The sequence below is a fragment of the Vanacampus margaritifer genome, chromosome 7 (genome assembly GCF_051991255.1).
Source record: "Vanacampus margaritifer isolate UIUO_Vmar chromosome 7, RoL_Vmar_1.0, whole genome shotgun sequence".
NCBI classification, from domain to species: Eukaryota; Metazoa; Chordata; class Actinopteri; order Syngnathiformes; family Syngnathidae; genus Vanacampus; species Vanacampus margaritifer.
The window spans coordinates 9,433,001-9,449,398 of record NC_135438.1 but is presented as its reverse complement, the minus strand read 5'-3'; the positions used below and the strand labels follow the sequence as shown (position 1 = coordinate 9,449,398).

General features: G+C 39.4%; 2 protein-coding genes across 3 annotated transcripts; one reads left to right on the top strand and one right to left on the bottom strand.

Moving 5' to 3' along the window:
- Positions 1-93: 93 nt before the first annotated feature.
- Positions 94-16,156, top strand: cd7al (cd7 antigen-like). Of its 2 annotated transcripts, XM_077570262.1 has the most exons (8): positions 94-627; positions 2,393-3,274; positions 3,833-3,950; positions 8,377-8,453; positions 8,675-9,028; positions 11,706-12,065; positions 14,207-14,307; positions 14,633-16,156. In XM_077570262.1, exons 4-8 carry the CDS (start codon positions 8,402-8,404, stop codon positions 14,810-14,812), a joined length of 1,047 nt encoding a protein of 348 aa, XP_077426388.1. In that variant the 5' UTR covers positions 94-627; positions 2,393-3,274; positions 3,833-3,950; positions 8,377-8,401; the 3' UTR covers positions 14,813-16,156. The 2 variants fall into 2 exon arrangements, with proteins under 2 accessions (XP_077426388.1, XP_077426389.1); XM_077570263.1 differs by lacking the exon at positions 94-627 and having other exon boundaries at positions 2,377-3,274.
- Positions 2,033-6,943, bottom strand: nuf2 (UF2 component of NDC80 kinetochore complex). The gene is made up of 13 exons (XM_077570261.1): positions 6,729-6,943; positions 5,793-5,867; positions 5,497-5,570; positions 5,151-5,212; positions 4,943-5,040; positions 4,411-4,484; positions 4,129-4,222; positions 3,987-4,049; positions 3,776-3,913; positions 3,536-3,676; positions 3,061-3,236; positions 2,496-2,631; positions 2,033-2,428 (listed from the first exon to the last, which is right to left on the bottom strand). The coding sequence occupies exons 1-13, from the start codon at positions 6,849-6,851 to the stop codon at positions 2,297-2,299; spliced, it is 1,386 nt and encodes a 461-aa protein (XP_077426387.1). The 5' UTR covers positions 6,852-6,943; the 3' UTR covers positions 2,033-2,296.
- Positions 16,157-16,398: the final 242 nt, after the last annotated feature.

The window sequence follows — 16,398 nt, the reverse complement described above, 5'->3', positions numbered from 1 at the left end:
TATTTTTGACACGCAACACAGTTGGCCATCACTCCATTTTGATGTCATCATCACAATGACATCTTATTCCAAAACACTCAATATTGACATTAAGAAAAGGCTTTTGGCCTTGAATTCAGATGGTCAACTTGTGCGCCTAACCATGCATGACAAAACAACTGGAGAGAGATTGTGATAGAAATGACTTCAAGGTGTGTTAAGGATGTACACAACACAATCGCTTTTTGCCAAATGCCGACAAACACCCAGTAATACAGGAACTGCAGCAAATAGCAGCTAGTACATAATTGGTTGGAAGGTACAACCGTATTTAAGATGACCTAGCTAATTATACAATACAATAAATGGCCGTTTCCAGAAACGATTTTCACCTAGCCTTATTTACTGCAGTATGCGTATTGCAGGGTACGAAAGTGCTTCCTTGTGCATTTGTCATGTTAGCCACCTGTGCGTTCACTCGAGTTGGTTAAGTTCTTTAGGACTATCATGTCAGTAATTACTATGGTGGATTAAGAAGCTCCCTCCGATCACTTAACTGCTTTGTATCTGTTTGTCGTCTGTAGCACCTCCCACTCCACTTTTCAGCCTTGTACCCACTCAGCTGGCGCTACAGGCCATTTAAACCCAGTAAGTACTTGCTATTCCTTGTAGTGTGGGTCTGTACTGTACAACTACTGTTTCATTTCATAATGCTGTATGACTTAATAGACGGCACAGACAGATGAACTGCTAATTCACGGTAACTGTATAGTCACGGAATGGATTTGCATGGTAAGTAAACATAAAATAAGAACATTAAATCAAGCCACTTGCAAGTTTAAAGGACAGAAGAGTGCATTGCCAGTTTGAAAAATATTACATTAAAAGGAAATGCAACAAACATGAAAAAGCTGCTGGGGGAGCTTTTTTATGTAATGCCAGCTTATGCAAGTTTAAGGTGACTGAATGTGACCTTTTCCATTTTACATGTAACCGTTATGTGTGTACCAAAATCAAAAGCGTTTTGCAACGTTGACAAATAAATGACTGATGCCTTTATTCTGCCTTGTGTGCTTCATTGTGGACATTCAATCAATGCACCGCCACCCTGTGGAAAATGAGCGCTAGTGCAGTCATTTTATCAAATCCACCACTGGATAGGACTTGCTCGTGACCCAAAATGTTAACCTGTTATTACTACTCAAGTAATTTGACACATGCAGTGTTAATTTTTTGGTTTGGTTTAATTTTTTCCAGACTGGTTTGAGCTCCAATCCAGTCTTAAAACTATTGGCCAGAGGCTTGCAAGAGTACCCAATGTCAACGACTAAAGTGTTTCATCTACTGCTTATAGAATATATTTGCCATAAATGGTCAAATAAAATGGCTATTATAAAGATATTTTTGGGCATTTAAAAAAATATTTTTTTTTTTTACATGGGAGTAGCATTTTTCTGACTGAAAGGACAAATCACTGAATGGAGCGTGTTGTGGTTTCCTCCACTGATCTGTATATATTACTGGAAAGCTGATTATGCCAAGACTTTTGAAGGCGCCGAGATGGGAGGGCTAAGATGGCCACGCTATGGCTTCAACGGGGCTTGCACGGGAGTTTCCTCTTAGAATACCGAAGGGGAAACTGGCCTAAAAAGACGGTGTATAGAATGTACTACCCTCTCGCGGTGAACTAATAGAATGCAATATGCTCAGTGTGAAGCGAACTCCTGTTAGCACCGCTAGCCACGCTTCAAAATACTCTGCAATGTGGATAGATTGTTGCTAGTCTATGAGGAGTGTTGCATTCAAACTGAAACATTGTAGGATTTTCTGAAATCTTGGGAACCGAGATGCCCTCTATCTTTTGAATGCAATTCAGGTGAGCTGGACCAGAGGCTGGGCCACTCTGTTGGTTCTGGGCCGCTAATTGTACAACCCTGGCCTACATGATGGAAAGTCTTTGGAGAACGACTGTGCCCACAATTTCCTAACACCAGCTCTTATGTAAAACGGTGTACAGTCATCAAAATAGAATAAAACAAAAAAAGACCCCCCATTTGAAGATGTATAATTTTTTATTACAGAACCGGAACATCACTATAAAAACAAAAACCTGTGCGTGCACTCTAGCCACAGCCAAATTAGTTTGTTGAATGATGGTAAATAGCTAATATTCAATATTCTTCCATGCTAATGTTAAACTGCACAAAAATCTGCGAAAGAACACATAAATACAACTTAGGTGACTATTTTCATTTTGTTTGCACACTTTAACACAACCTTTACACGTGCTTTTGAGCCCCCCCCCCCAGTCATTTCTTTAATCAGAAAAGGGGAGGGGGACTTTCATTACTTGCAACATCTTCAGAGCATCTTCCTTGATGATTAAAATACTCATTTCCATTCTTCTGTCCAGCTCATCCATGGCAGTGGAAAGACTGTCATACATAGCCTGGAGACCGAAAAGAATGACCAAGTCAACAAACACAGACTTGCTGAAACATCACTGGTGGTCGTACCTGAGATTTCTTGGTCTCAGTGCTGCAAACATCTTTCAAGCCTTGGATCTCAACTTTCAGATGCTGGATGTCCTTGGCAATCGCGGAGATTTCGCCTTCCTTTCCTCCATGTTTTTGAAGCATTTGGTTACACTGTCTGGATTATAGGTCAACAAAAACACACAAATGAATGCGGTGACATTTTCCAAATTACAAGGTCGAAGCTCAAACATCAATTTAACATCCTGATTAAATGTGATCAAAACAGGAGAGATGAGGTAATATACTCCTCTACTAATGTAATCAAATGGGCAAATTATTTTCTGTAGACTGAAAACATTTTGTTTTGACATCTAAGATGGGCAAGAAACAAATTTTCCGCTTTATCAGGTAGACAACAGACCCGAGAGCAATAACTCTACAGAACACCTACCACCTATTAGGTGATCGATCAAATAATAATAAAAAAAAATTTAAGAACAATTTCAGTTTTGTCTTAAATGTAGTTTGCTTTTTAATCCATAGACAACACTTTGGTTACACCTCTGACAAGTATCAATGTAGCATCGTTTGAATAATTGCGTACCCCAACACACTGTCGACGTGTTGCTTCTTAATCTCCTTGTTCTTTTGCCTGCGGATTTTATCTTTGGCCTCCCTGTCCAGCTTCATGTCTAAAGCTCGCTTCATCTGCTCCTCCTCTTTGCACAGGTTCTTAAGCTCCTTCTGCTTTTTCTCATTTTGAGAAATGAGCTGCTGATTCTGCATCATGTGGACAGAAAACAATCTTTTTAAACGAGGTAAGCTCTGATGCATCATTGTTTGAAAAGGCAAAAGATAATCAGTCTGTTTTCATGAAGGAATACACAAATCAGAGGATAATTTCAAATGAGAGAATTTCGACAATTTTAAGTTTAACAAGGGCGTTCGTTAAATTAACAATTACTGGATTGAAATACTTTGACCAAAAATGTTGTATTTTTTTAACAAAAACCAAAACAAAACACATTCCCATCAAACCAGTATAGCAACAACTTGTTTTAAGTTTGTTGTGTCCATACCTCATCATGCTCCTGCTTGCAGCCGTTCATGTTGATTTCCAGGTCTTGCAGAAAATCGTACATTTTCTGGATCTTCATATCAGTGTGGTTCATTCTCTGGACCATGTTCTGCAGCTCCACTAAGTCCTCATCAGCTTGTCCCTAACATTAACACCATTAAATGATTTTCCATACATGTTGTAAATATAAAATGGCTCTCATGCTCATTTCAACTCGATTGACTTGCTACTCTTCACTCACGATTGAACTTTTGATGTCGTTGACCTTTCCCCTCATCCTCTCCATTTGGATCTGCAGCTCCTCTGGGGACTCAACAATTCCAGACTTGAGTTTGGTTATGTCTTCCTTTCTTCCGTTGATATCCATCTTCACCTGGGCCTAAAACAAAAATCATCTCTGATGTCAATATTTTCAGGTTAGTACCAGACAACCCCCCCCCCCCCCCCCATACCAGTTTCTGCGTTTTCTCCGTGATTCTAGATTTCCACTCTGTAGACGTTTGGCTTTTCGCCTTCTGAAAGAAGATCAGCGGGTTCATTTGACCTTCACTGCACACTTAATGTGATTATGAACGCAGGCCCGTGAGCACTTACCCCCTCGTTGCATAAATTGGCCGTGGCGGCCTGCAGTTCAGAGATGGCGGCGTCCAGCTTAGCGGCCTCAGCTTGTTGCTCTGGTGGGATGGTCCTGAACGAGTGTAAAAAAGTCAAAACCTCTTCGGATAAGAGGGCTGATTTCAATATAATTTGAATTCAAAAATGGTTTTAGTCTAGCATAGAATGTTGAAAATTTGAGGCCACATTCAAATTTGTTACTCTTACTTAAAATAATCATGGGGTGAATCTGTGTAGTTGAAAATGTAATTCATGACTTACGTTAGCATCTCAATTTTTTTTTCTGCTTGCTGGATTCCTTTGGTATAAGTCTGTTGCATGTTCAAGTCCGTCCTCTGACAAAAGACATAGTAACAGTTAGACACTGCGAGCACAGACTAAACAAAAATATTGATTAGATCCTCATTTAACAAAATACAGAAAAAATAAAATTCTACAACAATGTAACACATGGAACTCAAAAGTTGGAGGTTCAATTAAAAAAAATAAAATAACGCCTTTTCCTTCTTACCGCAAATGAATATCTGACCCAAATTTCGGTTATTGTTACTGTAATGTACAATTATGCTTACCTGTGAATTGTTTCATTTGACGTTTGAGTTTAAAATGAATAAAGTGCTTTGGGACCATAATTTTGGTGCACCTGCTCTTTAAATGATAAACGTAGGCAATTATAAATATTTCTTGGGGCCAAATAGCATCCTTAGCTAACAGTAAATGTAGGCACATGCACTTAAAGTAAAAAAAAAAGAAAAAAGAAGATAGAATGGACAGTTAGAAAAATATCACATACAATCTTGAATTGCTTTTCAGACATCTCATTGATCTGCTGCTTCCTGAATTGGAAAAAGTTCATGATGGCGCTCAATATCATAAGTGTTCTCTGTCTCTCTGAAAAAGTTGAAGAAAATGATTATCTGGTTACATTTCGGAAATGCAATGATCAGCGAATAAAATGAATTAAAAATACATTTATTTGCAAGTACTTAAATCATACTTACTTGGTGCTAGAAGGTCGTTCAATGAGAAGTCGTACACAAAACACATGGACAGAAACTGTCGCCTAAAAAAATAAATAAAGTTGGTTTCAGTCAGTCATCAGAGAAAGTACAGCTCCACTGTATAATGACATCTAGCAGAAGAGTTGCATCACCAATGCTGCCTTTCATGGTCGCATACTGTATGACCACAATGTGTCAAACTGGGCATAAGATATGGTATGTATTTAGTACTGCATCGTATGTAATTTTGCTAAATGAGAGGAGCAAACTATGAGAAATACATCTCAGTTTGATGCAAACTAATTGTGCAACAAACGGTCAGTTTGCTGTCAGAAGAGAAACTCACATGCGTTCGTACACACTGATGACAGCGGATGCGCCCTCGTGACATTCGGGGTGAATGTTTTCTACAAGTGGAACCTGTTGGGAAATAGACAGAAAACTGACAATTTAACCCCCAAAATGCGCACTGAGAAATGTATGTATTTATTTATTTGGATTAGCAGGTTTTCATTTTATTTGAGTCTCACTCATTTAGGATGTTCTCGTCAGTCCACTCGGTAACAAAAACATCAACAAGCAGGATTTGGACAAAATAACTCCATTCATTTGGCAGCTGATTAGCTGTAAAACATTACTTACCATGGAGTGACATTCAGGTCTGAAACGAAAGAGCTGGTACAACACTCTCATGTAGAGTAATTGAACTGCTTCTGGCTGGAAAGAAATTGAGAGAAAAAAAAAGTTATTTTGTAAGTTAAAAAAGGGGGGATGGCATTAAATGGTAAACAACAACGCACAGTGTGATATATTCTTGGCCTGGTATGAATTTGCTCCCTCATGGTTATTAAAGAAGGTTGGCGATGAATAGGCTATTTTAGCGTTGCTGGGAATCTGTTATTTTGCCGTGAGCCATACACTGTGCGTACTTCCAGTCTCCCCCTTCTGTCTCTTTTCACAATTCCTCCTAGGTTTTATCCCCATGTTTTCAGTTTGCTTTTCCATCAAAGTCATTATCAGCCTAACCCGAACTATAACCCTGAAATGCACACGTTGCGTCTTTTCAAATTAACGCAGAGCGAATCCAACTCAATCACGGCTGCATTAACAGCCAAGTGTGGCAAATATAGCGTCAATTCTCAAATTAACACGTTAAACAAAACTCCACCCCTCCTTTACCATCCCTGAAAGAAATTGTAAACCTAATTAAATAAATAAAATACATAAATAATTAGTGCTCAGATCGGTAGTTCTCGCGCGATTCAGGGTAAAATAACGCTAAGTGGCGAGTTGCTGGTCACGGCAAAATAACCACTACAAAAACAGTACAGCACACAATTCTTTTTATTATTATTTTTACAAAAGTTACTTAGCACACCGTCCCAGGCTCTCAAGCCATTTTGTGTAGCGTTTCGCAGACTTGACGTCCTTTATTACAGTGACTTAAACTCAAATTTGACTTGAGACGCACTATTCGATGACCGGTTTCGTTTGAAAGTGACCAATTCACATGCCATGTTTATTGGAAATGTTCAAGTCTGAAGAGTTACGAGTTCAAGCAGAGCTGGAGTTTGTTACCTTCGGAGATGGAGCAAGGTCGCTTTTGGTGAAATGTTTTGCCTCTTCGCATGTTAGGAGATCTGTTCTGTAAAAGTTTACTATCACATCCACAGAGTAGACGGGAACTAAGTTTTCAGACATTGTTGTTTAGTTGGGTGAAAACGACAGTCAGTTAACAACAACAATAATAAACCGCCCACATAAATGGCGCCGAAAATTTGTATTTCTTCTTCGTCTTCATTTTATAGTGCTCCTTCTTCTTCTTCCGCCAGCGCCACCGCTGCTTATTTTTCTTTTCTCCGCCTAGCGTGTCGGATGACACAAAGCGTTTCTACATTTACACATGATTATTTTCTTGATTCTGATTGATGCTGAATCAGTTACTGTTTATTCAGTCATTTCTTGTTGTACAAGTTATTTTCTGTGGAATACATTATTTGCATTTTGAATGTATGAAAACTATTTAACATAAATACTGAATCATAATCAGACGTCGACGTCGCCGCCATGTTGAATGTGGCAAAGTTGCGCTATCGGCCAAAATGCTTCATTCAGTTGCTGCTTGGAGATGGAATAATAAATGTTTCGGAACACGAGACCAGTGCACTGTATATTCATTGAACATGCTGCATCGATGTTAGCAAAAGAGCGCAACTTTTACCGGTACTGTCTCTGAGACAGTGTCTCCGAACGTGAAGCAAGTCTTCTGCCCTCACTGGCGTTTCTTATTGACCTTTTGCACGTGACGTCATAGCCCTCATGGGAACGCCCCCTCCGGGACGCTGGACGGCAAAAGAGCTACTTGCCTGTACAGATATTGTAACCATTGAATCTCATACAGTGTAAAGCCCTTTATCTAATCGATTATCTTATAAAATGGTCATATCTTGCTTTGCGGTCGGTGGTACAAACAGACAAAGGAGTAAATCAAATGTTGCTTTTTATCACATACTTACTAATGAAGACGAACAACGTCGATTGATAGCAGCAATCAACAGAAAGGAGCCCACAAAGTATTCACGGATTTGCAGCGATCATTTTTTGCGAGGTTAGTAGATAAATGTTCAAACATTTTATTTGTAAACGTACACTCTAACAAAGATTGTAACAGAGGTGTCAAATTGCGTGTTTCAAACCACATTAACGAGCCAGATAGTTAGCGTCCACTCCAACTGCACAAACACGCAGCTTAGTTTTAAAATGCACCTTCTTCAAAACTATAAAGTACATTTGACTGTTTAATAATGAGCGATTTCGTCTTTGTGCTTGGAGTTTTTCACTCTGGATCCGAAGTCATATTCATGAAATTATCATCACAGCGACATAGATATGTCATTGTAATATAACAAAATAAACTGCACACACAAAGGCCGCAGCCTGGATTCAAAACCTGAACCTCAGAACTGTAAGGCGTGTTAAGCACTCCCCTTTTCAAGACACACAAATTATGTTAAGCTATTAAATGACAAATGTGTGGAAGCTGACGAGAAAGATAAAAAATGTAACAACAGTGTGAGCAAATAGGATCTTCCTCTTTTGTTCCCCTTGAGGTTAGAAGGCGGAGCTTGTCAAAGTCTTGGTTAGGGTCGTTCTTGAACTCTTTTTGAGGTTCTTTTGTGTGTGTGTTGTCATGACTCACTTTTCTGCCGCCGTTCTGAATTTTTAGCGACGGGTTCGGCACTCAAGTCAAGATGGCCATCATCCGTCTCCTCTGGATTCTGCTCGTGATTCACAGCGTTTATGGTGAGTTGCACTTTGTCTTCATGTAATGTTCTTGTTTTCATGGTTTTCATCATATTATTTGCATAGCTGGATGTTGTCAAGTGAAACAATGTGACTGCTATTTTGGCTAAGTTGTCAAAGGCAACAGAGAAAGAAAAGACGACCAAAAACCAACATGTCACATGTTCCTTTGAAAAGACGCTTTCCGTCCATTTTCTTGACTTGTCCTTTCCGTGTCCAAGTGTGTGGTGACATTCAGTTCCTGGAGAGGCAGGAGGGCGATTCTGTGGACCTTCCCTGCGCCATCAAGCCCACCAGCCGCCCTCCTTTGGGCTTCTACCTGAAGCGCACGTGGCTGCACCCGGCTCAAGCGCTCTTCAAATACACCAACACCAAAGCGCACGTGAACGCCGCCGCCGACAAAGGACGCCTGGCGGTCAGCGGCGACCCGAGCAGCCACTCGCTGACCGTCACCTTCTCCGATCTGAGAGCCAACGACACGGACCGCTACTTTTGCGAGTTTGTGGTACCCAACCCGTCTTCTGAGGACGAACATGTGCCGGGAGACACGGAATTCTTTCTTCTGGTTAATCCCGGTGAGTGATTGTTTGTTTACCCGGGTGTCCAAATGTTGTCCACTTGGGGCGGGAAAAGAGTCACTAAAAAAGAAAGTTATAGTCTCCCAATTTTGTGGTTGCTTATTTATTTTGGTAATACGCAGAATAGCAGTCAAAAATGAATAAACTTACATTAGAAGTGCAAGTTTCAAAAACAATATTCCTTATTTAGTGCTGTCAGGTCATCATGACATTTTGAACAAAAAATGAGAAAAAGCGTTTTTTTTTTTTTAAATCAATTTTTAATTGCAAGCACTTAGTGTGGTCAGTCTCCAGACCTCAACCCAATAGTAAACCTTTGGGGGGGAAGTGAAATTTAGAGCTTTTAAGCGCCACCCAAAACACTAACACAAGATTTAAAGCATTTCTAATTTATTTTTTTAAACATTACACATTGTTAATTTGAACAAATTCTGCATGGGATCAAAATATTTCCCCTCACTGTCATGTTAACTTATTTGTCACCATTTGTCCTATAAATTAGTCAACATCAATCCAGTGTAGGCGATATATGCTAAGCAGTTAAATAGATAAATTATGCAACAACAAAAAAAAAACACTGGGCAGATGTTGCACACTGTTTTTTAATGGAACTGCGCAAAGAACAAAGTTGTTTCATCTGCACTTCATTGGTGGGAGGTTGTCATTTGAGTCACAAGACTTTCCTTTCAAAAGTGACCACAAACCACCTTCATTTGAAAAATAATCCGATCATAAAAATACAAAACAAGTCGAGGTACTTTCTGCACCATGTCGAGGGTCTTGGGAATGCCCACTTGTCACACGGACGGACGCCATTCACACCATTAGCTACAGTATGCAGAATACGGTAGTACATTTATTAGAAAAATTGTCACCCTTTTTAAATAATGGCCTAAGTCTTAATTTGGCCCAAAAAAATTCTTGCTATCCCAAAATGTTGGCCAAATCTGCGAAACAACTCATTCAGTTTTACAGCTGAATTGAAATTAGTAATAAATATAATATAAATATATTTTCTAGAGGAAAAAACAAACCTGAAAAAATGACTTTGGCCATTATTTTAGGAAAGTGATGAAATGACGATCCAACAATCGAGCAAATGTTTGTTATACAGGTTCATGTAATCAATAAAAAATCACAGGCTGCAGGTTCCAATCTGAGAGGCATAAGTGTTATCCGCTTATCAACATTGTAGCCCTAGACAAAAAAAAAACAAAAAAAAACCCAGACAGACTGGTGTCATTTTGACCTAAAAAAATGTCACCCACATCATTTGAATATGTGACTTTGGTCTGTATTAAGAAAAAGGCACCTTTTATCATTGCTTGCCATGGCAACCTAAGTGTTCTAAAATGGCCGTTCTCACCATTTCACAGTAAGGCAACGATCAAATCAGCACTATCACCTCAATCGTAAAATAATACGAAATGTTGCTTGTTTGCTACCAAACGTATTTTAACAAATTAGAATGGAATGATGATGAACCTCTAGTTTCCGACATGAATCTTGTGTGATTTAATATCCAACTGCCGCATCTTAAAAATCATTATGAACAATACGGACAATGTTTTATATTTTTTTATGTGTTGCAGTTGAATATTCTAAGTATGACGAAAATTGCCCTTTCAGAAGCTGATTTTTCTTTCTTCTCATGTACTTTACGCTCCCCAATTTGCTGGTATCAAAATATTAAGATTTTCTCCACATAGTCATTTGATTGATAGTGATTTCTTGTTTTTGTGTTAAGAGAATTTCTCTTCTCTTGCTAACAATTTTGTCTGTAAACACTCGAGCTGTCTCTTCAATAGGGCAGCGCTAGCAATAACTTGACATTGACATTAGCATGACGCATGGCTGCTACATTGGTAGAGTCATTTATTTGTTGTAGAGTGTTGCTGAACACTAAATGTTTTTAACACACAAATACAAAGAGGTCATAAACCTGACCAATTGAGCACAAATGTTGCTAATTCTGCGTAGCTTCATAATCTTCTTAGCTAGCTGTCGATTCCCTTTGCTCAGCTTCTGTTTGCTAGTTCTTGGCAGATGAAGGATGTTTTTAATTATTTTTTTTTTTTTTATGGAGGTGGATATTAGGGGTGTGCCAAAAAAAATGATTCTCATAAGAATCGCGATTCTCATTTAGTACAATTCAGAATCGATTTGAAATGTCCCAAAATGGATTTTATTTAAATTATTTTATACTGTCTTGCCTTTGTGTGTGCCTTTATTGGGAGCACTGTTCATGTTGTACCCAATTTGGCCACTTAGGGGCAGTGTGGTTCCACGCGGTTTAATACACTGTTAAGTTGTAGCCACATTAGAGAGTAGAAGGAACAAGTCACGATCAAATTATTCCAATAAAAGTGTTTTTTTTGCAGTGTGGAGCCGTTCTTTTGAATGATAAAAGTGCAGCGAGTAGCGCGCTAATTAGCATTAGCGAGTCAGACTGGATTAGATCATTACAATTCCATGCACATCTATAGATTGAAGCAAAAATCATTGTCAATCAAATAATTTTGAATAAGAAAAAACTCATGTACTACTATTTTAATGAAAATTACACACAACAAAACATTTTTGCACAAATTGCAAATGCCCCATTTACTACTATCATTGACATCCATTGGTCCCACTGAGTCTAAAGTTTGTACCCCCCTCCCCGGTGACTCAGTGGACATAGGACGTATCGATGTGTGTGCGGGGGGCTCGGCCGTCGTGCCCTGCCTCCCCCCTCGCGGCGAGGACCTTCCGGTGGAAGGGGTGAGCTTGACGCGGAAAAGGGGCCGAGCTCCTGTGGAGCTGCTGTACCACACCAAGCGGCACCTCGGCGACGGGCCCAAATCCACCTCCACCTCATCACGATTCCAGCTGTGGTCGGCCCCGGGCTTCGGGGGCTTCACGTACAACCTCACCCTGCGACACCTGCGGCCCGAGGACAGCGGCCTGTACAGCTGCCAGCTCCTCCTGCGCGGCCGCCCCGATACTAGCGCCTCGCTACACATGAGACAAGCCGTCTTTGTGTCCGTGGAAGGTAGGTGACAGCGCGGCGGGACCTGGTTTTCACGCCGGTGATATATTAACAACCCCCCCCTACTTCTTATGATCAAAATAACACTTCTGCATACACTGGAACCTCCAGCGTCTAGCAAAATCCACTTAAGAATGGTGCTAGGGGCGGAGCCACCAGGCTTGGGGAGTAGCGGAATACATGTACCGCCGTTACGTAATCAGATTGCAAAAAAAAATGTAAGTGTATTCCATTACAGTTACGGGAAAAAACATGTAATCAGATTACAGGTACATTTATAAAAAAATTGGGATTACTTTGAGGGATTACAATTTCTTTTTTTTCTTTTTTTTTTTTTTTTTCACAGAAGAGCTCAGTATTGTTCATTCGATTTGACATCATCATTGCTCTCCTTTTTTTTCTAAAAAATAACAAATCAATTTAAAAAATTTTAATAAATGTTTTTTTTTTTTTTTTTAAATACATACACACATATATATATATATATATATATATATATATATATATATATATATACATATATATACTTTTTTTTTTGTATGTGGGTGAGTATGTGTATGTGCGTGTGTGTGTGTGTGCGTGCGTGCGTGCGAGCGTGTGTGTATTCATCAGTTCAACCTAAAGCCCATTAAAAAAAATCCCATACTAATAATATAATATAATAATAAATTGCCAAATGCAGAAACATCAATGTAAGTTATCACGATGTAGTGGCTCTCTCTAACAGACAGAATTAAGTAACCGGAATTAGGTTAAAAAATTCTATATACGTAGACCATGTTTCTATAAATTTATATATATTTATATATTTATTTATCTTTTGATTACAATTTCTACGATGAGAGAGTGCGAAAGAGTGCAAGAGAGACAGAGCGAGAGAGAGAGAGCGCTTGCACGCCCGCGCAAGTAGGATCGTTGCGACATGTCGGGGAGGTGGGAACGAACGAACGAACAAACTAACTAGTCGTGTCCTCCACACGCGGGCAGTTTGAAAAAGCTTCACGGGCGGGAGGAGGAAATGGCCACCGGTATTCACTGGAACTTACTCGGAGCGAAAGTTTGAGCTGAGAGTCCAGCGGCATGCTACGCGCTGTAGCTTCTTGCTAGCTAGCCCGCTAGCCTACAACCATTATGTGATCTAATAATCTATCTATCTTTCTATCTATGTGTGTGGTGATAATTATTTTTATTTTTTCTTCATGAACATACTCAATATTGGAATAATACAAAAGTAATCCAATTACATTACTTTAATATTATGTTACTTGGATTACATTACTAACTACATTTATTTAGCAGGTAACTATAATGGATTACATTTTAAAAGTAACCCTCCCAACCCTGGTAGCCGCCGCCATTGGATGGTGCCGACAACTTAATGCCCATCGAGTCCTCGAGCTATGTCGCACTCGAGCTACGTCGTTTCGACTTTACGACGCCCGTGCCTCGCCTCGTCCGTAGCACCTTCTTTTTTCGGTAATTTTCCACAGTAATCACGCCATTTTAAAGTTATTTAAAGTTGTGTTGTTACCTCCAGCAGCGGACGTCCATCAGCCGGTCGGCCCGCCATCAGGCGCGTCACATGTGCGGAAACACGAAATATTTGGTTCCGGCGTCTTCCGGGTCACGCAAAAATATACATTTTTTTCAATTACCGTGCAAATTATTTTGACGTAAATATCGACTTTAACGGGGAAATCAGACTTAAGTCGAAATTCTGGTTACAGAACGGAACGCCGCCGTAACTTGAGGACTCCCTGCATGGTTGCTTGTTCATCTATGATCGGCGACTGCCACGCCCCGAAATGTTTTCATTGAAATGTATTCCCCGCCCCCATCAAACAGAACATTTTAATTGGGTGGTATCTTGACATTGGAGGCTCCACTGTCCTGTCAGTCCATTCCTGCACCTGTTGTTGATTTGGATCTTCCATCTGTTACGATGTCACTCACCCCCTAACACTAATCACTGGGCAACAGCTGGATGTTCATTATCTGTATTTGAGCCTCAAAGTAGGAAGGAAGTGGCTCAGCGGCTTCTGCAATTCCACTGAACTTTTCATACTCAAACCACCCTTTTTTTTTCTTGTTGTTGCAACATGCGTGCAATTATTTCATGTGCGACTCTTTTGTTTTCTTCCCAGGAGGTCCATGCGGCTGCTCCAACTACCCAACTCTTCTGTACGCGCTGTCCTCGGCCGTGTTGGTCCTCATCGTGCTCCTCGCTTTATTGCTGGTCTATCATGTGAGTGTTGTTAGCTTTCTGTTTGTTACTTACGGATTTTCACTCTAAATGAGTTTTTATTAAGGTACTGAGGTATGTTAATATTACAAGTGCTGTATGTATTTGGTTACTTCCCACCGCTGATGTGGGGCAAACAGAAGTGGTCACACCTGCTTATTGTGAGGGCGTCGCCGGTTCTGCTTCCTCCACTAACCGCAGCAGTTTCACAAGTGTGTTGTTTCCTAACAAGGAACTTCTACTATGCCGGGGCGAGAACTCAGATTTTTATTTTTTTTGAGGGCACAGGAAATGAATTGTTTACGCACCTCACTGATTTGGTTTTCAGAAACGAGCACGCAGCCGTGCCGCCTCACGCTCTCCGGCGCCCATCTACGAGGAAATGACCGGCGTGAAGACCCTCAGCGCAAGGCTGGACGACGTCGAGGTGTCCGAGTATCGGAACTGCAAAGTGAAGAAAAATTGCCCGGAAAACCATTACGAAACTCCCATTAGGTCAGCTTTTTAAGTATGACTGGCTCCATGGTGATATATCACTTCCATTTTTAGAAATCAACGTCTCACAAAAATGTAGGGATACAGTAGTGCTTTGACATACAAGTCACTTGACTTATGAGTCGAGCAGCACTTTGGCAAATATTGAACAATCGCAAAAGAGGCTACAAGCTGTTTAATGTGAGTGACATTTGAAGTTTGCTGTCAAAATGACCATAAAACAAAGAGAATTACAGGTTGTGTATTTCAAGCAAGCAAACAAGCGCCAAAAGGTCCCACAAGCATAATGCTAACAAACAATGCAAATCTCCATTGACATGGGTTAGCATTGATAGTTGCGGTTTTTAATAGTTTTTGAAGACAAATGGTGTAACAACACACGTATCGGATACTATATGGATACGTATATGGATACTATGAAAATACTCACAGGCATATATATATATATATATATATATATATATATATACAGTATATATATATACTTTATCTTCTGTGAAAAATTACTAATAAATAATAACAATAATAAAATGACTAATGTTAGCACCTTAGTCTACGGAAGTGTATTGCATATCACCGTTTTTTTTTTTTAAGTAATTTTTTTGGTTTACTTTTTTTTTTTTTTGTATTTTTTAAATTTTCTTTTTTATTGAATATTTTTCCCTGTTTTTCTGAGTAATTGTTTTCTTTTCTTTTCTTTTTTAAACATTTTCCCGTTTTTCTAAAAATAATTATTTTTCTGTTTTTTCTGAATATTTTTCCCTGTTCTTCTGAATATTCTTTTTTTCTTTTTCGAAGAAATACTATTCTTCTTTGTTTGTGTCTGCTTAACAGCAGTATTATACTGCCTCCCTGTGGCCAAGGCGGGCACAACAGAAAGGAGCAACACGAATTAGCGGCAGTATTAAATGGTGATGCAAAAACGGTTGAATTCTTTACATTCTATTGAATTATTCTATAGTTGTTATAGTACAGTATTATAGAGTGCTGTTTTTTCTTATTCCAAATCATAGCCTGCTTTTTTTTATGTGGCGGCGGGAGTGCTTAAACAGATCAATGGCATTTCCATTCATTTCAGTGGTGAGAATGATTTGAGTTAGGCACCACTGTATCGGACTTTTTGGTGAAATTTCAGAATCAACCAAATTCACTTTAACTTTTACATGGTAACTTAATTTGACCTTTTTTAAACTTGTTGATTTAACATTTGGGTGATGTGATCAATTTTTATCTAGACATTTAGTTGAGTTTTTTTAGTGTGTCTTGTATATGTGTGATCATGTACCGCTCCTCGGTTGTCAATATTAGTAGTTTTAAAATGTGCTCATAAATAAACTTGACTGTGTCCTGGAAATAATCAGCTTAATTCTTATTCATTTTACATTTATCGCACTTTAAATCACTCTTACTTCATCAAGTGGAATTTGGGTGCGTGGTGGTGGTGTTGGGGGGGTCACGTCTGGTCACCTTAGTATTATTGTACCACTTTAGAGCTTATTAAAGGCGAGGCATTTATTTGCACAAATGCATACCATATGGAACAGCCACTGGAAGACTAATTGTCATTAAAGAGATCTCCACATAACACAATATGGAGAA